General features: G+C 42.5%; 1 protein-coding gene across 1 annotated transcript; it reads left to right on the top strand.

Annotated features, from left to right (window-relative positions):
- The first annotated feature begins 641 nt into the window (after positions 1 to 641).
- Positions 642 to 17855, top strand: AP1S3 (adaptor related protein complex 1 subunit sigma 3). Its single transcript, XM_064457372.1, has 5 exons — positions 642 to 726; positions 13816 to 13994; positions 15196 to 15304; positions 16283 to 16420; positions 17371 to 17855. Exons 1-5 carry the CDS (start codon positions 724 to 726, stop codon positions 17404 to 17406), a joined length of 465 nt encoding a protein of 154 aa, XP_064313442.1. The 5' UTR covers positions 642 to 723; the 3' UTR covers positions 17407 to 17855.
- The last annotated feature ends 2703 nt before the right edge of the window (positions 17856 to 20558 follow it).

Genomic DNA, 20558 nt, shown 5'->3' with positions numbered 1-20558 from the left:
CCATTTAAGGTATTTAAACTATCTGTGTTTCATTTTGATGGAGATGGGCTGCAGAGCAATCATGCCTATAGCTCTACTGGAGCGTCTTTAGGGTATGAGTGCTTGGAAGCTAGAGCCAATGGAGGACATGAACTGTGTTTTTACTGAAGTTGCGTTTCACTGTGGGCAAGAAGGGCGCCCTTTGAGCAGTTAATGCAGGTGCCAGGTGACAGCTAGGGTCACCCCGCGTGCGGACAGGGTCTCCGCAGCCCGGCCTGCCCGTCAGAACCCTCGCTTCCCAGAAACGAGTGGTCTGCGGGGAGGCCGCGCCGCCGCGGACGCGCAGCTGTACCGTCTGTCAAAAACTGCCCTTTTGCCCCCGCTCCGCTTCCCTCCTCCCGGGAGCGCGGAGGGCGGGGTGGCGGCGGCCGGCAACCTCCCTCGCCGGCGCCTCGCCACCGGGCCGCGCCGGCGAAGCCCGACGCCGCGGGGTCCCGGGGAGGCCGGTGGGAAGGGGGCCGGCAGCCCACCCCCTCTCAGCCCCTCGCTCGCCCTCGGCGCTGCCAGCCCCGGCGGGGCGGAGGCGCCCGGGGAAGTTCCCTTTCGGGGCATTGTGGGAAGGCGCGATGCGGCCGCGGCCTCACCTGGCGCGGGGCGGGGAGGAGGGAGGCAGGGCAGGGGAGAGGCGGCCGGCACCCAGCCGGGCCGGGCCGGCCTCCAGCCTGCCGCCACCGCACCACCGCCATGGTAAGTGGCCCGGGGACGCCGGGCTTCGCCGGGGCCGGGCGGGAGCAGCCGCCCCATGCCCCGCCAAAACCGCCTTTCCCCCCCCCCCCCCCGCCCCGGTGCCGCGGGCGGGCCGGCGGCGGAGCCCCCTCGACGGGCGCGTTTTCTGGGCTTCCCCCGCAGCTCCCTTCAGCCCCGCCGGGACCGGGCTCCTCCGCCCGGAGCCCAGTCCTGGAGCTTGGCCGTGGGAGACCCTCCGCGGGGCCGGCTGGACGTTGTTCTCCCAAAGGCCTAAAGCAAACAGAAGTGTTTGCGCGCTGCCCGAAAAAGCAAAGTCCCCGCGGAGGTGGGCTCAGCCCTGGGACCGCGCCGCCGTCGCCTTTGGCACCCGAATGCCCCGTCTCGGGGCGCCCGGGGAGAGGGCAGCTCCCGAACCGCGGCGCCAGCCGCTCCGCCTGCGCCTGGCCCTGGGAAAACTTGGGTTGTCTTTGGTTTGGGTTTTGGTTGTTTGGTTTTTCTTTTCTCCATCCCCTGCTGGAATAATCCGAGTTGGCTTTAAATAGAGGTAAATTACGTTTTTCAGAAAGCGCATGCCAACCTGCCTGCGAGGGCTGTGCCATCTGCTCTGAGAAGCAGAAATGTTATTTCCAAGAAGGTTGGAACAAGGTTTGCACCTGTTTTGAAGAAATGAAAGCTGTATTCTTTTCCTTCCTGTCTTCTGACCCTTGGGGTGAGCTCGGGTCACGCTGACAGCCCTTTGTAGGCAAGCTGGAAAACAGGGCTGTTACAGAGAGAGGTTTTATGAAGTCTTCCTGTAACTTGAGGAGCTGAGGTTCAAGTCGGCTTCGGTGCCTGGAGAAGGATCGAATGTGGTTTCTTATGGATCTGCGTCTTTTGGCTGGCTCTGGTATCAAAGCAGGGCAGCGTTGGGCAGTGGGTTTTCTTGTGATGGGAGCATTAGGAAGAGCTTTTCCCCACGTGTATTCCCTAGTGCCCTATAAGTGGAGAGCTTGGACAACAGCTTTGCCTCCAGCTCAGGTGCTTCTGCTCAGCTGCCTGGTCTCATGGGGGTTGTAGGAACTCAGCTCTGCCTTTCCATCAAGTAACATGTCTGTGAGAGAGCAGACGGGTCTGGTTCTCTTCCTCATGTGCTGGCTATCGGTCTTGTGTGCAACCTGGCTCCACAGCTGGGTAGAGGCGGCCACAGCGGCTTGTTTTAGTTTGGAAGGGGGCAGCAGCCCTTCAGGTTAAAGGGCTGGCACAGGATCCTGGGAAGGAGGCCCTTTGGCTCTCCAGTGCCCTGCTTGGTGGTGGTTTGCTGGGATCAAAAAAGGTTGCCATGGTTATTCTCTTTTGTTAAGCATGATGACCAATATCCTCAGAATAATGGCTAGATTTTCCCCAAGGAGGACTGCGGGCTCTCAATCAGTAAGATGGTTAGTGATGCCTCTTAATTCAGAAACTATCTTGCTGTTTGATAATTCAGGCTTGGGGCAGGTTCTGCGAGCAGGCCCGGAGCTGCTCTCTTGCACAGTTTGCCTGTTGTGTGCATCCATAATATCAGTTACTGGCAGCGCAGCTGAACAGAAGTCTCTCAACTCCTTCATCAGAGGCCAAGTTTTGTTGTCTGCCTCTATCCTCAAAGGCAGAGCTATGTTGTTTCTTTTAAGTGGTTTAGCCAGAATGCTGAATTTGTGTTGGTCTAGTGTATTTAGAAAGGTGTACCTGCCATCACATTTGCAAATAGAACGTGCACAGTAATGAGTTTACAGATGGCAGTGCAGTCTCCACACCTTAAGTCCCTATATAGATATACCCTTTCTGGTTACACCCTGAGACAGCCCTACACATGCAGTTCCCTAGGGTAAAGCTTATGTAAACAACTGGAGTTACTGTTTTGCCCTTGAAGGTCAGTAAATATGGGAGCTGATTTCAGGGAAGCTGATCTCGGAACTCTCCCAGATGCGTGCACTTCACAAATGCCAGTTTTCAAAGCACTCACGATGGTCCCAGGGGAGGGCTCCATATTGACAATTTGGAGACTGTCTGCTGTATTGATTGTTGTAATTTTATAAGGTGAGTGTGCATTCTTACAATTAATAATTTTTTTTCTCTTTTCTGAGTTCATCGTACAAACCCTTGCTGGAGTTGTTATATTAACTAATGCTGTCAGCCTTACCCCGTTCTGTTGTAGAACCGGTGCTGATTAAGGGTGCTTTTGTCAGGGTACTCTTTCGCTTAAAAATCCTCTGTCATCCAGTCCCCCTGAAGGGGAGTAATTGTGGGCATGATCTGAAACCCTGGAGAGAAGGATCAAAAGAATCCCATTTTAGCACAGGAGCTCTAAAAATGTACTTGGTCTGAATAGAAAAGGAGTTGGCAGTGTTTCTACTTAGCAAGACGTTTGATAGCAGTCACTGATCTAGAAGCTTGCGTGGAAATATTAGTTGAAGTGACTGCAGCTTCTGATGCCTGCCTGGTGTTTGGAAATAAACTCTCAGCTATTCTGAATATTGACCTCACCAACAATCTCAGTGCCCTTAATTGTTAAAATAGACACAGATCTGCAAAAGACATTTTTCAATGCTGCACAGAATTTACTATCTACAGGTTGAAGAATAACTGCTTTCTTCTACTCTGTGATACAGCTGTGTATCAGCCTAGCAAAGATGATGAACTTTGCCTCTTGGTACTTACCTCTGAAAGACAAGAAGGGGAGCAGACTGCGGTAGATGAGAGGAGAATGACAAATAAAAGATTCTTGTTGTTTGAGGCAGCTTTCTATATAAAAAAAAAAGTTGTCTGTGTGGTATTTCTTTTTTTATTCATCTTGTAGTGAACTATTAGTGTGGGAGTAGATAATAGTAATGGAAGGACGTCCTTTCTAGAAGATCCTGAGTAGATAGACTTTTCAGTTTGGAAAGAGATGACTACATGGGAAATGATAGAAATGCATTAAATCATGACTGTTATAAAGAAGAGTTGCTACAGGAAGAGTCAGGGTACACCCTGTGAAATTTTTAGGCACTAAATGTAAAGAAAACAAAAGGGAGTACTTTTTTTCACACAATGTAGATGAATGGTTTTAATCCACTGCCGAGGGTGTTATGGTGTCCAAGTACTTAGGCAGTTCATAGAGGATGGGCCCACAGGTGGGTTGTCTGGATCCAGTTTCTGGCCCTGAATCCTTAAACCTGTGATTCCTGGAGACAGGACTACCAGAATGATTTTACACATGCCCTGTTACTTATGTTGTCCCCTTCTGCTCAGATCAGAGTACTGCTCAGGAGATGATCCATAATATTGTATTCAGTTACTCCCTGTCATTCAGTCAGACTTTTGAATACCATTTAGTAGAATTTGCTAGGAAAAATGTTTTTTAGGGTTCTCAGGAAGTCTGTAATCTCTGACTGTTGATGTGATCCTCTTCCAGATTACAGATTGTCACTGTTATACTAGAGGCCGCTCTGGACTGGCTGGCTGTGCAGTAATTGCGATGCATGCTTTACTGTCTGTAGGTAATAAGCTTATTTCCGGAAAGCAAAAGGAATGTTATGATAGATCATCTGCTAATTCTTTGCTTAAACCATTTTAAAATATATTTTCACTCACAAATAAGGAAATTGTAGGCATGTTTCAGAGCCAGGAGTTACTAGGATGTGGACTGCCTGGAGGGCTTTGAAGAAAGCCATGGCATCAGCAGTAAGCAAATGTAGAAAGAGGTAGTGAGTGGCTGGGGCTAAGAGGAGGCAAGAAAACGCTGCTAAGCATGTGGACAGTGTAAAATGTTTGCTGCTTTTCTGTACCTTTACTCTTAATTACTTCAAAATCCCATGCTTTATAAACCACCCTATAGACCTTCTGCCTTCTGAAGGTATCAGTTCTGTGCAAGAGCAGCAAAGGGACAAAATTTTGCAAGTACTGAGGAAGCTGATGGGTCAGGGAGGGCAGGTAGAGCTGCTCCTCCCCAAAGTACTTACAAGATTTATGCTTCGGCATATACATCAGGCATTTATGTGAGCCAGTTGTAGTCTTTCTGGTGATGCCTAAATTAAAAGCGTATTGCTCCTGTATAAACAATTCTTTCTATCACATATGCACAGCTACTAATTACCATCCCTGCCCATTCATTTCCCTGCTGTCCTATTCCTACAGGCTGCCATTTGCATTTGTTTGGCTGCTTTGGGTGTATGCTTTCTTGCATGGCCACCCCTGGGTCTTTGCATTTTTGCAGATGTTGGAGTTTAGAGACATGCAAGATCCAGTCATGCACAAATGGTTTTTCATTTTTGAGTGGGAATATAGCATTCAGAGTCACTGGGGCAGGATGGGAAAATAAAATTTATGTTTGTGTATTTAAAGGCAAGCCTGACGTGTCTTTCTGGCCTAGTATGTCCTGGATTTATGTTTCTCAAGATCACAGGCGTAACCCCAGGCACTCTGTGGACCAGTCTTTTTTTATTCTCTGCCTTGCTGAATTTGTTAGGATGTCTATCTGCTATTCTGTGTTCAGACCCGGGAAGAGAGGGCACTAAAATCCCTCATCACCAGCATGTAAATGCCAGTTGTTGCCTTGCTGCTTGCCGTTGGAGCTTGAACATAGTTTTGCTCAGACACTTGCAGTCCTCGATGGCTTGTTAACCAGCGCAGGAACTCCTGCATGGTCATCACCCTCTGCTTAGTCCCATGAGGCAAGCAACAGACACAAACGGCAAAGGAATGAGAAATAGAATCATTTTTGTTTGAAGAAAACACAGAAATTTTACCGTGTTCTGCCTTTGTCTTGCAACGCTGCATGCTGGAAGAACACGTGAAGCATTGGGTGAGTTGTCTGCCTGTCCGCTCTGAGCTCTAGAAAAGCCGTGGGAATGGCTACACGAAACTCTCAGAACTCAACAGCTGCCAGGCTCAGGAGGTGGGGATATGGAAGGGGCAGTACTTCAGGCATTTCCTTTTCTCCAAGTCTCATGACAAGACCCAGGTGAATAGCAGAATTAATTTTTGGTCCATTTTTTCATTCTGGAGGCTAAATTTTAGGCCAACATGAAGCATTTTGTGAGATCCTGTGCTCTGGCCCTTCCTTCCGTAAACAATGGTTGCTTCTTTTATGTTTAGGTTATTAAATCCATGTCGGTTTTTTATCTTAATGACAAAATGCCATTTTAAAAGGGAAAATTGAGAATTTTTCTATTGAAAATGCCTAAATGAAATGCTTCAGTGTTTCAAAAAAATTACTCGTGCTTTTTCAGAGGCATTGACAAATGTGGATCCTAACTCACGTCTATCTTCGGTCCTTCCAGAGCTCAGGTTTTCTGAGAGCGTCTTTTGTTGGGAGCTGGAAGGATGGGCATGAGGCTGCTGCAGACCTGCCGTGATTCTGCTCCACCAGGACAGGGGCATCCCCAGGCTGAAGCACTATCTGTCAGCTGGCTGAGGAGCTGGGGAAACTGTCACCTTCTGGTGTGCCTGCCCTGTTGCAGAGCAAAGCTTTTTAATTTTGCTCTTTGAAAGGTCAGAGGTGAGGGAAGGGCACTTGCAGTTCCTTCATGTAGCAGGGCTTTGCAAATACCTGTAAGACAAACTGGAAATGAGAATAAAAGAGGCTGCACCTTTTGAGACACTCAACTGGGCTACCTTTTAGCTCTGTTTCTTCACCAGTTGTTCAAGGAACAGACTGGGAGGATGGCTTTTCATGACTGTAAAGTACACTGGGGCTATAGTGAATTAGCGGTAGCTCTTGGCAGCTTGTTCAGCCTCTCCCTGACCTCCTTTTCATTATAGTAACCTAATGAAGATTTTCACTGCCTCCCAAAAAGGTATACACAAATAAAAACACCTCTGAGACCCCAGCCCAGGAGGCAGAAGGGATGTGAGTACCTATTTAATAATTGTTTTGAATGTCTTCAAATGGTGCTGCGTTCTGTAAGGTCAGCCAGCCAGTATCCCTACAACTGTCTGTCCCCGGAGCTGAGGCTGAAGATAGGAGTGCTGGCTCTGGTTCACGTGGCTGTAGTGCGGTCACTGGCCTGCTCTCAGACTGCAGAGTTTGAGGTAGGCTTTATGCAAACTTCCTGCCTGGATCTGTTCTTGCTTATGGCCTAGAAACTGGAGTAATTGCACTTGAAGGAAAAAAGCACTGATTTAAGAAAACTGAGAATAATTATCCTCTGTGAGAACTGGATGTCATTGCCTGCGTCTACGTTTTAGGGGAGCTATCCTGGAAAGCTGTGCTGTCTCATCTCCAGAGATGTTCTGGAAACCTGGCTTTCCTGTTGGTGGGATGCCCAGCAGCGTGCGAGGAGGAGGCACAAGAATGCCTGTACTGTAGGGAGGATGTTGAAGGAATGCTACTAGTTTATGAGAAATGAGCCAAGGTTGGGACGACTAAACCTGCTAGAGGCAATGATAAGCAGGAGCAGAGCTTGTGGGGCACTTACAGCTCCCTTGAGCTTTGTTTTCTTTTCCTTAGGTAACGATCGGAAGTGAGGAGCTTCAGGTTGTTTTAGGTTTGGAACTTCAGCTCAGCTATACTGTTTTGATTATAGTTTTATTTAATTCAAGCAAGACTATCAATGTTGTTGGCTGGATCAATACTATATGGTGTAAATATCCTTTAAATGATGGCATGCTGGTCAATTTAAAATCATCAGTAATAAGGGTGACTTCTGCATCTTGAAAAGCATAAAATCAATGTGTAACTATAGTCAAGTGTGCCTGTAATGATCTGGCACAACTTTTATTGCTTGGACTTTGGATGTATTGTTTAGGGGAAATTGTTCAGAAATTAATCTTAACAGAGAGTAAGTGAGAAAGACTTCTGTGCCAGTTAGGAAGCAATATACTACTTTGGTATTTTTGTGTTGCTGTTTTTCCACTTGTTTTTTTCTTATTTGCTCACATCATACAGACTACATACATGTTTTACATTTTAAAGCTGAGATTCAACAGTATTTAATAAACACCTGTCAGCTTCTGCGCTGCTGTGAATAAAAGTTTTAGTAACAGAATAAACAAGTAAGGGAATTAATATAGTTAATAAAGTAGCCTGGTTTGGATTTTGCATAATTGTTTTAAAAGTGCCTAAAACCCCACAGTGTATGTATTAAAGGTCAGTAGCCAGCTGGGGACTTAGTGCAGCAGCAGAATACCAAAATACCTGTGCTTCAGTGTATTATTCTGACTCTTCCTGATGTGGCTAGATTGTTAATACATAGGTCAATAGCTGTTCAGTATGTCTTTCTCACTTCACCCTAAATGCCTGGCATTCCAAACCATCTGTATGTGCACAGTGTAGCGCTTTTTTTTTTTTTTTGGGGGGGGGGGGGTATTTCAATATTTACTTCCCTCACTCAAAAAACCCCCCCCATTAAACAAAGTAAAAACTGCAAGGATTTTTTTTATTCTTCAAAGGTTTTGGAGAAAAAAAGCAGCTAATGCTGGAATAATTTGGCTGTTCATACTTTTAAAAAGAAACAATTTAATGAAAGTAGGTTTTGTTCATTTTCAGATGTGATGTAAAAATAAAGCCAATAAAAAATTATGTACCGCTATGTTGGAAAATACATTCTTTCATATTGGAGGAAAGAATGAAAAATAGTAAAAGATAACCAGAATATGAACTCGACTAGACTAAAATAGTGCCAGAAGATTGAGCAGTCTTCAAGGGAGTCAGAATAAGTTAAAAGAGAACTTTATCATAAAAAGTTGTTTCCTCTCCACCAGGTACAGCCAGTCAGTCTGGTTTTCCCCAGGTTTATATGAGCAGCTGAAGGTGTGGCTTTTTTCATCCCACTTCCCTTTTCATGTATGTGGTCTATGAGTTTTTCTTTATTAGCATGTCATATATTACCTGTTGCCCTACTGGCAGCAGCAGGCTTAAACGGAAAGTTTTTGAGAAAAACAGAGTTTCTGAGTTCTGCCAAGCTGTCTGTTTTAGGATAGCCATTCCTAATTTGCAAATTTTAGTTAACTTGTGAATTTCAGGAATCTTCCTGTTTTATAAAGGTGATTTGGGAGGGCTTTTAACTGAATCTGGAAAGGTTACAGCTGAAGCAGACTCTAAACCCAGTGCTGGAGTGACAGAGCTGTCTAGCTAAGCAAATCCTTGCCCAAACCAAGCACCTAGGGAAGAGAAGGATGCTCGGTTTTCTCAGTCTTCCAGTCGCCGTCTCCTCTCTGCCTTCCCTCCCCTTAGGCTCCCTGGAGTCCTCCCATCTCGCTGTCCTCCTCTCCCACCAGAGGGACCTGGAGCAGCCAGATGCCACAGAACAGGTTTGAAGCCAGTTGGCAGATGTTATGCAGGTTGAATTACAGGAGGACAAGAAGTATTTCTAGCATGCATTCTTCTCACAGTGGGGTGAATTAAAGCCTCGCTGCACTGACCCCTGGAGTTTACCTTGCAGGAAGAAATGTGTCATCTTTTACATGTTTATGTCATTGGACAGTGAACTGGAGAAATGACCCTGGGAGTCAGGAAAGCCGCTTTGTCTTCCTGTGTGTGGTCGCCTTTATTTGATATCCCTACAGGTGGCTTGTTCTGTATGTAATAGAATATAGTCCGGAGTCCTTTAGGCAGTCGTACTAAACGTTGCAGTACAGATCAGGTTAAGTTTTAAAACATCTGTAAAAGCAACAAATGATCAGACTTCAAAACCAGTGAGCCAACTGTAAAGTGTTTGATCAGTCTGGAGTGTGAAATGGCCAAATACCTGGGAAGGCTGCACCAAAGGGGTCCTCCAGTCTCAGCAGGGAACAGGCTGGGGACAAGCTTGGGTGAGCTGCTTATCAGATCATGACAGCCCATTAGCAAACAGAGGGAAAGGTCTCCCAAGGAACGTGGAAGAAAATCACAGTGTATGTTAGTTTTACATTTCTCTTACATTTGCAGTTTGTGAACATGTACACCTTCTGTATTTTGCATTTTCGATGTCTGTTCTATTTACCGTGAAATTATTTCATGTCAAAGTCTACCATTTGATTATTTTTTTTTGTAGCCCTGAAACTAAGGGTGGTGTTTATTATCCTGGTACAGTTTCGTAGATACTAATAAAATGGAAGGCCCCATAAATTTCCAACCTGTCGTATAACCTACAGCTGCATGAGCTATCTGTAGAAATGCATGAGAAGGTGACAGAGTTCAGGTTTAGAAATCTGGTTTAAATGCTTGACTTTTTATAAAAAACCCTCTTTTTCCGACTAGAATATAGTGGCCTACAAATATAGAATGCAAAAATGCAGTCATTTAAGCTACTTACTGATGTTTCTGGAGATTGTTTTGCACAGTGGTGTAGGTGGTTGGGTCTGATTCAGTAGAACAAGCTAATAAAATTTACACGTAGCCTCTAGACCAAAGCTTGTCTCCTACAGACTCCACATGTGAAGGCAGCCGATGCTCTCATAGGAACTGCACTCCTCATGCCGACCCACTCAAGCTTGGGCCTAAAAATTCCCTCTGGCGTTGCCCCTGGATCTGGTGATTGTTAGTCACAGCTAGCACGCCCTAGAATGATGGTAGGAAAGGAAATCAAACACCCTGCTTCAAAGGTATTTTGCTTGAAGCAATTAATTTGCCTTTGTTTTCCTCTGGAATTAGAACTTCTAAAGACCTGTAAAACACTGCAGGATGATCTGCCTCTATTTGTAGTTTGGCTGCTGAAAACCTAACCAAAATTTCCTTAATCAACATCCATCTTCTCATTAGCAATGTAGGAAAGCAAATATGTTTTCACAGCCGAGAAGCAAGGAACAGATGACCTGTTAGATTTGTGTTTGTGCAGTACTTCAACACTTCCAGGTTTATTGATGCATCAAAATCTTTCCAGTGAGCCCTAATGAACGGGGCTATGAGATCGAGGCATGTGTTGTACCACGTCAGTGTGGGTGGGCAGAGCAAAGCTGAACTGAGTGAAACAATGTCGATACTAATTGGATGCTTAGGCTTACAGGAATTAAGCTGTTTAACCTTAGAATATAGTATTATTTACCTCCTAGAGAGTTCCCGAGATTGAATGGACTTTAGAAATTAGAAAAAGGAAGAAAAGTCAAAAGAGAAGAAAAACCCCACAGTATTTTCTCTTCTAAGTAGCTGCAACTTTCTCATATGTTGTTTTGTTAGAGGAGCTCTCAGCTGGCCAGTAATATATACCTAGGCTTGAGGATACACTCTTTTGCTGCAGACTGTAAAATTAGAATGGACTACAGTAGAGGCTCATATGTATTTTCTAGCTGTATATATTTCCATAATAGTAAAATTGCCTTATGAGGTATGCAGTTATATTCTGCATATGAAACAGCGGGGGATGTGAGACCCAAAAGATAGGATTTTTGAAGCTCATGTACGAATCTTGATGCATTTAAGAGCATTAACAGATATTTTATGATTGCAAAGAATGCTGCCTCTGCTCACGAAAGTGGTGGTGAAACATGAAGTGCATCTTTATAAGAAACAGTGGAGTTTTCAGAGCAATTTTAAATGGAGAGCAGCTTGCTTTCCTATGGATGAAGCACAACATATTGAAGTAAACTAATCAGCAGAAAATGGTGGTAATATTCACAGTAATTCCCTAGCTTGTTGGTGTTTAACCTTTTAGAGGCATAAGGTTGCTTTCCTGGAGATATATGTATTACTTGCAGGCACTTGGATTTAAGGTCTGTTGGGTCCAAGAGATGAACCTAAACCAGAATACCCTTTCATTATCTTTCCCTATTGAAGCCCTGCACGTAAATATATTTCTTCCTGAGGATGTCTCAGACAGCACGATCTTGTTATGCTGAACATGCTGTCAGCTTTTGATAGGGATTCATTGACTAATTCCCTGCATTTTCAATTGAATCTGATAATCATCTTCTATCTGATTCACCATATTTTTAGAGATTTGTCAAATAGCTGCTACCTGTGCTTGATGGCTTTTAAATGGACACCCACTGACCTGCTGCTCTTATCTGCAGAACCTACACACTGTTTTTCAAATGCACTCATCTTTACAAAGGCTTTGGCTTTGCTGTGCAGCAAGCAAAATAGTCCTTCATTCATCCAGCTCCTCTCAATGGAAAAGTGTATGGACAGTAAGTACTGTCCCTTCATCTACTGGGAAGGGGTAACCCCAACAGCCGGAATTACCATGTCAAAGCCCAGGCGGTAACATGAACAGAGAAAGGCAAGAACATGGTGCTTTGATCTTCACTGTAATCAGGCCATGTGTACTGCCAGCGGCATAATTGTGTTTATTTAGCAAGCTCATCTGGAGAGTGTTAGAGGACTCAACACAAGGCAGCTGCAAAATCCTTGTAATTTTATCAAGCACATTAGGCTAATGATGGCAAGAGCCATATTTCCAGCAGTAGATCCTGCCACAGGCACATATGGATAAAACAGTCCACCTTTTCCTAAAAAGATCCCACATTTGAAGTCTTTCTCAATATAGTCAGAAGTCTTATCTCCAAATTACTCAACAGCTGTGCAACTTAATAGCTAGAGAATGGTTCTGAATTATTAATAAATGCTGTGTTTAAAATTCAGTAGCTTGCTTGTTTGTTTTTTCCCTTTTTTTTTTGTAGAAGCTTCTCTGGCATACTTCTCTGCTTGGACTTCACCAGACTGTAGAATGATTTTGTCTTTACAGAAATCTGCATTGTAATCTTGATAGTAACTGTGAACAGTAACATTAATCGTCACTGGTGAGATGGAGTGATGGGGAAGTATAGGTACAGCAATAAGCTGGAATAGTAAACAAGAGGGAGAAGGGATTAGGGTGTAGATTGAGATGTGGCAAGTGACTTGCTAGGCCTTCTGTTGGGAGTTGCAAGGATTGGGAGCATGTGAGGAAAATGAGGCTCCTGTTCTTCTCCCTGGTCCTCCCAGCATCAGGGGAAGCCTTGTCTCTGCAGGCACAAGTGGCAGCGTGCCTGTCATCATGCACATGGCTGTGACTGTGGTTAGACATCCTTCCTGCAAGCCCCTGGCCTCCAGGCATTGGTACTGGTGAGAAAGCGATGGGGATGCCTATGAAGAACAGGGCAGTTCCCAGTGTCGTCAGCCATTGGAAGCATCTCTGTCCCTGCTAGGGTTGGTTTGTGGTTTGGTTTGGTTTTTTTCTCCCCATTTACCAGGGGATGTCCAGTTGAGATGGATGTCATCCTCAGATAGATTTCGTGCATTCTTCAAGCCATTTCTGTGCTGTGGGTAGATGACTTACTGTACTGCTTGAAGACTTAGTATGGTCAGTTATTTTAATCTGTTAACTTGTATAAGTGTATAGATTTGTATGAACATGATTGATACTTTTCTCCCAAAGGCCCACTGGTATTTAAAAGCTAGCACTTCTGTATTTCAGTAATACTGATAATGCTAAGCATGAAAAAATCATGGGTCAAACCATGTAAAATTATGACTAGCTTTAAATCTGAAATTTTAGGACAGTGTATGTATCGTGCTTTATTCAACGTGATATCCTTGGTCACTGATGCCTGTCCTTTGTCATCACAGTCATCTGTGTTTCATAATCTGGTGATTTCTTTAGTAAAACTAGTCAAGCTCCCTTTCCAAAGTAGTTGGTTTCTTCTGCTTCTGAGATCCTCTTCTAGGAACACACTGCTTTGTTTGTCACCTGAAATAGTGCAATACCAGAATTGTTAGTGATTATGATTACTATATAGGTATTAATATTTCTAGTCTTGTGCTACACCGCATCCTTGATCTCCCTAGCCTTGTTGTATATAAGTCTTTATTCCCATTACTAAGGTGTCTAATCTTGCTGGAGGAGGGGCTGGGGCCCTCTTTAACCACTGCAAAGTGGTGATCCTCCTGTTCCCCAGGGAAATGGCAGAATAGGAAGCAAAGCTGCTCTTTGTACAAGGTAAGGGAGGACGGGTGGGAGAGGATGCAAAGGCGGTGCGAAGGGGAGAGGTCCCACAGGGAGGGAAGAGCTGCTGGGGGAGGGATCTCTGCTCCCGCGCTCAGCCTCCCTCAGACCTCACTGACCCCACGTCCGAACATTGCAACAAGGCTGAAGTTGCCTTTGCTAAGATCTCACAGATTTCTGGTGTCAGACAGAGGAATGCTCTTCTCTGGCTATGGCTCTGGCATTAACCATGTTGCTTTGTTTACTCTAGATACACTTTATACTGCTGTTCAGTCGGCAGGGGAAATTAAGGCTTCAGAAATGGTATACGACGCTACCTGATAAAGAGAAGAAAAAGATCATTCGAGAAATTGTTCAGATTATTTTGTCTCGCAATCAAAAAACAAGTAGTTTTGTTGACTGGAAAGACCTCAAGCTTGTTTACAAAAGGTGTGAGTAGTTTTATGAGAACATATAATTACTATCCATATAAATAACGTGCTAGAAGAGGAAAAATAAAGGCTTACTTTAAGAAAAACAGCAAACAAAACCGTAAGTGCTAGAGTAAGCTGGCAGGAGCCTGCCATCAGCAATTTGTGTATAACAACACAATGTCCCTGGATAAATCGGCAGGGTAAATTGTGGGGTGAAAAATACTTGCGCAATCTGTCAAATGGCAAAAATGGGAGCAACCTATTAGGTATTAGTGGTTGAAATTGTTAGAAGGCTTTAGGCTTCACTGCTCATAATTCCCCAAGGTAGCCTGCTGACATGTGTGCTGGCCTTTATTAGGCTCGCTGGTAGGTTGCAGGAACTGTTCCGAGGTATTTTCAATATTTTGTCAAATTCAATTTTTGAAATATTTATTGCTCTGGAAAGTGTTAATTCTCATTTCCTTTTCCAGAGAAATCACTGGTCCTAGTTACAGGATGCTTAGCATTAACTGCATGTTAATTGTGGCAAAGCTGTAGCAAACAAAAGTAGCCTTAAGGTATGGCACACTGTACAAATTAAGTGGCATCTCCCATTTAGCAAGAATTGAGTTCCATGCTGTAAAGTGATGGATGTAAACATCTGGCCAGGTGCTGTGACAAGCTGGGCCTCCAGCCACAGCACCAAGGGGTTGAGGTAGATCATTACTCCCATCTTGGGTTGATTTAAACAAAGTTTTGCTGTAGGTTAGTTTTGAAGGTTGTTTGGACTAAGCAGTTTCATGCTTTCTGGCCCTGTGTAAAACGCTTTCAGTCATTTGATAGCTGGCAGGCTTGCCAAGATATAACTCCTTCCACCTTTATTTTTGCCTTTATTATTTTTTAATTAAAATAATTAATTCTACAGTTTAACTCCACTTTCTGTAGTGCTATTGCAGCAGGTGAGGGAGACCTTAAAGTACAACTGATTTAAATGTTTAAGACCAGTGTTGGAGGTATCCCACTTTGCCAAGGGTGGAGTTTGTTTCTCTAACTAAATGAATAATTTGTTTAAATTATCTTTTTAAGTGTTCTCTGAGACAGTATAAGAATGAAAGAAAAATATTATTTTAGAGACTGGATAGACATTAACTGTCATATGCATAACCTCTAAGAGACAAGGAGGGCACTGATGATCCAGTTGTTCATTCTCACTCACATTTTTGCCTTTATTTCCCTAGGTATGCTAGTTTGTATTTCTGTTGTGCAATAGAAGACCAGGATAATGAGCTCCTGACACTAGAGATTGTTCATCGATACGTAGAGCTTCTGGACAGATACTTTGGAAATGTATGTTTCACTTTTTTCCCCAAGAAATGTGTTTCTGGCTGTCTGATAAACAAAGTTATCTGAAGCCATTTTACTTCTGTTTCTGCCTGCACTAATTGCCCCGTAGACTCTCTTAATCCAGAGTGAATTTGATTATTAGAATGTTTTATAAAATAGTGCTGAAACTATCATAAGACTGTTTTTCCATCCTTTCTGCCCCACCAAAAAATGAATCTTGATGCTTTGTGTGTCTCTCTCCTGGAATAGAGTTTGAGGAGAAAGCTTGAAGCAAATTACTTAAAAAAATTCCTGGGCGACAGTACTTTAATTCTCTCTCCTGACATCTTCAGATACACTGGGTTTGTTAGTTTCATAATATTGTGTAACAGTTAAGGACAAAAGAGGAAAACATTAAAGTGGGTTTTTTTTTAAAGAAAAGACCTGAATGAGGTCCAAATAAGTCTTTCAGTAAGTCTTTAAAGACTACAAAAGACCCATCTTTTCTATGAATATTTTTGAAATTGTTCCCACTACCTTAACACATCTCTTACTTTAAATCACTGTGGCACAACTTATGTTTGTACCACCTCAAAACAAAACAGCAGCTGGTGACTGTAAGGTCACTAGGACAGGGAATTTGTCTTGCTCTGTGAAACTGCGTGAACATATGTAACCCATATTACAAGTGCTATATAAGATCTATTATAAGGTTAGTAGGCTAGGAAGACAGCTTTGTTCTTTGAAAACCAGTATGAATGTAGTGTATTATATAAAATGTAATAAGTGGAATAATTTTGCTGTAAGTCTAGGCTATATATGTGAAGAGAATATGTGCAGAAGCTGCAATATTACATAATATGCGGTATCTTTCTTCACCTTGCTACTTGCCACAAAAGTGCATATGTTGAATACATTTGATCATCTTAACAACTTTGTCCCAGTAGTTCTTATAATGCTGTAAAAGTAATTTAAATGTGGGGTGTCCTTCTTTTCTGGCAGGTGTGCGAGCTGGATATTATCTTTAATTTTGAAAAAGCTTATTTTATTCTTGATGAGTTTATAATTGGTGGAGAAGTACAAGAAACTTCAAAGAAGACTGCAGTGAAAGCCATAGAAGACTCTGACATGTTGCAGGAGGTAAGGCAGAGGAAGACAAAAGGCAAACACCTCATCTTCCTACGTCTTCCTTGTTTGACAGGAGCTTAAAATACAGCTAAGCACTTCTGGTACTTAATTATCCAAACGTGTCTTAGGTTCAGTTTCAATAGGTACAACAGTGCACTTAAGGTAGCAGTTACATAAGCGTTCAGTTCAACCCTCATCAGAATCATCTGAAGGCTCTTTATATAATGCTGTTGAATGGCTAGAGCTTCTCGGATATTATATTAAAAATAGTTTAAGACGTATCTATGATATTTATATAGTATAAGAATATAATCTAAGATTATATTTTATGTATAAATACATATATAAAAATACAGAAAAATCTGTTTCACTAATACATTGGAAACAGATGACTTACTATTAACATTTAAAATTGGAAAGAGTATGTGCTGGCAAACTCCGCTTTCATTCATAAACACCTGTCTGTTTTCTGCAGGGCACAGATATGTAACCTTTATTCAGAACCCTGCGGGAATTCTTTTCTGTAACTTTCACTATTGACCCAGGAATGGCAAAAGCAGTTGAATGTGATGGGTTTACCTCATTTTCTCCTAGGTAGTGAAGGATCCATTGTAATACTGAAGGAAACGGCACACTGGTAGAACTAGCTAGGGACGCTCTATGCGAGTCAAACAGTTTTCCACAGTGGTCTGGTATTTGCACGTGAAACTAAGCCAGCTATGTACAAAAGCCAGCTAAGCATGGCGAGTTTAGCCGCAACCATGGTATGTTGTGATTTGAAGATCAGATTCTAAAACCGCCATTAAAGGTTTTTAAAGCAGAATTATTTCTACATTTTAATTAACCTGGCCTAATTCCATACATAACTCCAGCTGTCTTAAAAGAGGACAAAAGGGTTGGTTTGACTATTACTGTACCGCTCCATAATGCATCAGTTGTTTCTTTCTTTTTCTTTTTTTCAGACAGTGGAGGAGTACATGAACAAGCCTGCATTTTAGTGTTAAAACTACCTAGAGAGAACTGCTGTGTGCACCTGTAAAATGCACTTCCTGAAATTGCTTCCCAATGTGCCAGATCCTCAGAGAAATACCAAAAAACAGTAACTAAAGGGGTTTGTTTGTATAATGGTAAAGATGAAGGTCAGCTAATGTAGCACAGGGTTTAACAATTCTGTACTTGCATTACTTTGCATATGAGTTTCTCAGAATTGTTACTACCCTTGATCTAGTTTCTCTTCTCCTTGCTGGACTAAACACTTGTTTTGTACCGTGTCTTTTAGCTACGGGTTTTGTCATCATAAAATGTTACTCTGGCTGTACTTTGAAGAGGTATTTTTTACTAGTTTTGGTCCACTGCTGACTGTATGACTCTACTTTTGTACAAAAGTCCATTATTTTGAATGTAATGATAATTCTGCTCTAATAATAATTTTTTTCTAAAAGCCAAATTGTTGTGGGCCCTAATTTTACAAGTTTGCTTTGAAAAGATTAACCCTTCTAGCATACAAAGAAATATGCTCCTCTTTGGACCAGTCCCTTTCTTTCACTATCTTCCTTCTATTTTCTGCTCTAGTCTGCTAATAAAACTGCTCCAAATGCTACTAGAGGGCAGTCCACACCTCCATTTAATCTGGAAGACTGTTCTGACTCGAGGTAGGCTTCTCCCAGGTTTAATGAATCCTTTTTGCTGCTGTGTGCGGATGGCCTGTTTCTATCTTTCTCCTCATTTTCCTGTCCCCTTCCTAGATACCCTGGACCTGGAGAAGGGCTACAACCTTTGGAAGTGTGCAGCTTGAGCACCAGAGATATCCTGAAGAGAAGAAATTAGTCTTTGGGATTTTAGGGTGAAGATCATCTTGTATCTCTTTTGGTATCCACCAATAACCATCTTTCCCAGGAGAGTTTTCCAGTTCCAAACTCACACACCAATTGGGATGATTGGCTTTCTAGTAGTTGAACATGGCCCATTTTTGTGAAGGTTGGACAATTTAATCAATCTTTTATAACTCTGCAAGTTGCACAAAGGGAAAAAGGGTAAAATAGTAGAAGAATCAGCTGGGCTGTGCATCTTACTGTGTGTTATAAAACATTGTAGCTGTGTGCAGGGAGCCAGGTGTGTTAACTTGCCTCGCCTCTGTCAGTGCAATTTGCACTCTAGATCGAACTGGCTTCCTTAGAGGGATTATTTCCTCCTTTATCAGAATTGAAAGCTCAGAGACATTCTGTTTATCTTAGCTCATAACTCACAGATGTTTTGTCTCTGTCAAATCATGAAATTATCCTATACAAAAATTAGGTAAGTTATCAGACAGATACGCCAGAATGGTCTGAGCATTGATTCACATTTCCCTTCAACATACATTTTCTTTGATTTCTGCGGTGTACAGTCAGTATTTTCCTTCAGGGATTTTTCTAATCTTTAAATGTCTTTCATGTTTATTCTAATTTTTTTTCATTGCTCCTTTCTTCCCAGCCTGTTTGTATCTTCCTGGGGAGGGTTTTGGGGGGTTTATTTGGAGGGTGGGAGCACTTTGACACAACATGACAACTTTGCTAATTGTCAACCAACTTTTCTGCCTGCGTTATCTAGTCTGTTAGTAAACCTGTGACAAGCTGTTTCACAGCGTCATGCTGCTCTTTTTATATTTACTTTATCCATCTGCTTTCTCTGTATTGATGTCAAAGGCATACTTTCAGCATTGAAAAAAGAGTGAAATTGCTGAAGGGCTTTTAATAGCTCTGAAGGCATTCAATTTAATAGTAAATTAATGAAATTGTATGAGTTGTATATTATTTTCTCATGGTTTGAAATGAAGTTTTTTTAGAGTGTTTAATTGATTAAGAAGCCACTTCAGAATGTGCAAAGAGGCTCTTTCTGCTCTTTACTTTTATAAGTGACTTCTATTCAGTGAACTCATCAGTATTTTCGTTTGCTTTTACTCGTTTTTGGAGCCATGCTGTGATTCTCTGACTCTTATAACTGCCATGTTGCTTGAATTCTGGAATATATCAAAATAGGATCTAAAAGAAGATTTCTTGGTATGAATAAGGCTATTATAAGCCTGTCTTTTCAGTCATTCGAAGAAGAGCTGCAGGACTTCTTTATCTCTCATTTCAAATGAAGAATTCCTTATGGAAAAAAAATACATTAGCTAGGGGTACTTATGCCAGCCATATCAATATAGCATCTGAGATAAATAGCATTGCCAAACTGATGTATCCAGCGTCAACCTGAGTACTGTGAAGGAATTAGCATGGTTTCCTTGTCCTAGTGCAAAAGGTCATTGGAATATGGTGTGCCTGTTGTGCCAACTGCCTTTGTGCTACAAAGCTGGATGGAAGGTATTTGTTAAGCACTCTAAAGAACTGCTAAATTATATTTGTGCTCTAAGAAGCATCTACAGATTCCTGTTGCTTTTGCCTATTGATGGGCTACACAAAGTAAGCAGGTGAGTGTTGCTTAATGACTTTTGCAAGCGTCAGTCTGTATGTACAGCCTATTTAAGAACAGATTGGTTTGAAACATAAAACTTGTATTTATACTTTTTACAACCTTCAGTGAGAAAGGGGTCACTCACCTAAGTGGTGTTATAATGGCATTCGGCTCAACCCAACTCTTTCTTCAAAGGGAGAAAGCCCAAATGAAGCCCAGTTATTGTCAGGCTACCTTTAGGTCACTGTGTCACAATGCCTGTGCCTCCATCTGGCATCCAACAGGACTCTATGCAGATTAGTGCACTGTGGAGTACAGCTCATCAGAAGAGTTATGTCTCTCTTGGTATCTTAGTTCTTTGATTTTTCTTAAAGCAGGAGATACACATATCTTTATATATATTCACAAATCTCTCTGAATCATTGCCCATTTCATTTGTGTTTGCTGTTGATGTTTCTCTTTCCAACCTGCCCGACTATTCTAAGAAGTGCTCAAGGTAAAGTTTTCTGAGATTACTTTATGAAATTATTATCAAAAAAAAAAAAAAAAAAGTATTAGAAAGCAGGTTCCTTTGCAGTTTTCCCAATCTCGCTAACATCTTTTGCGGTTATCTAAACTCTCACCTTGCTGACAAGCTTCAAGCACATATGTCCTAGTTTGCAAAATTGCACTTACTAAAATAACCATTAATCATGGTCATGTTGCTAGCCTAGATTCC

This window comes from Phalacrocorax carbo, chromosome 7 (assembly GCF_963921805.1).
Source record: "Phalacrocorax carbo chromosome 7, bPhaCar2.1, whole genome shotgun sequence".
Taxonomy (NCBI): domain Eukaryota; kingdom Metazoa; phylum Chordata; class Aves; order Suliformes; family Phalacrocoracidae; genus Phalacrocorax; species Phalacrocorax carbo.
Note: the sequence above shows the minus strand (reverse complement) of the source record. Positions and strands in the feature narration are given on the sequence as shown.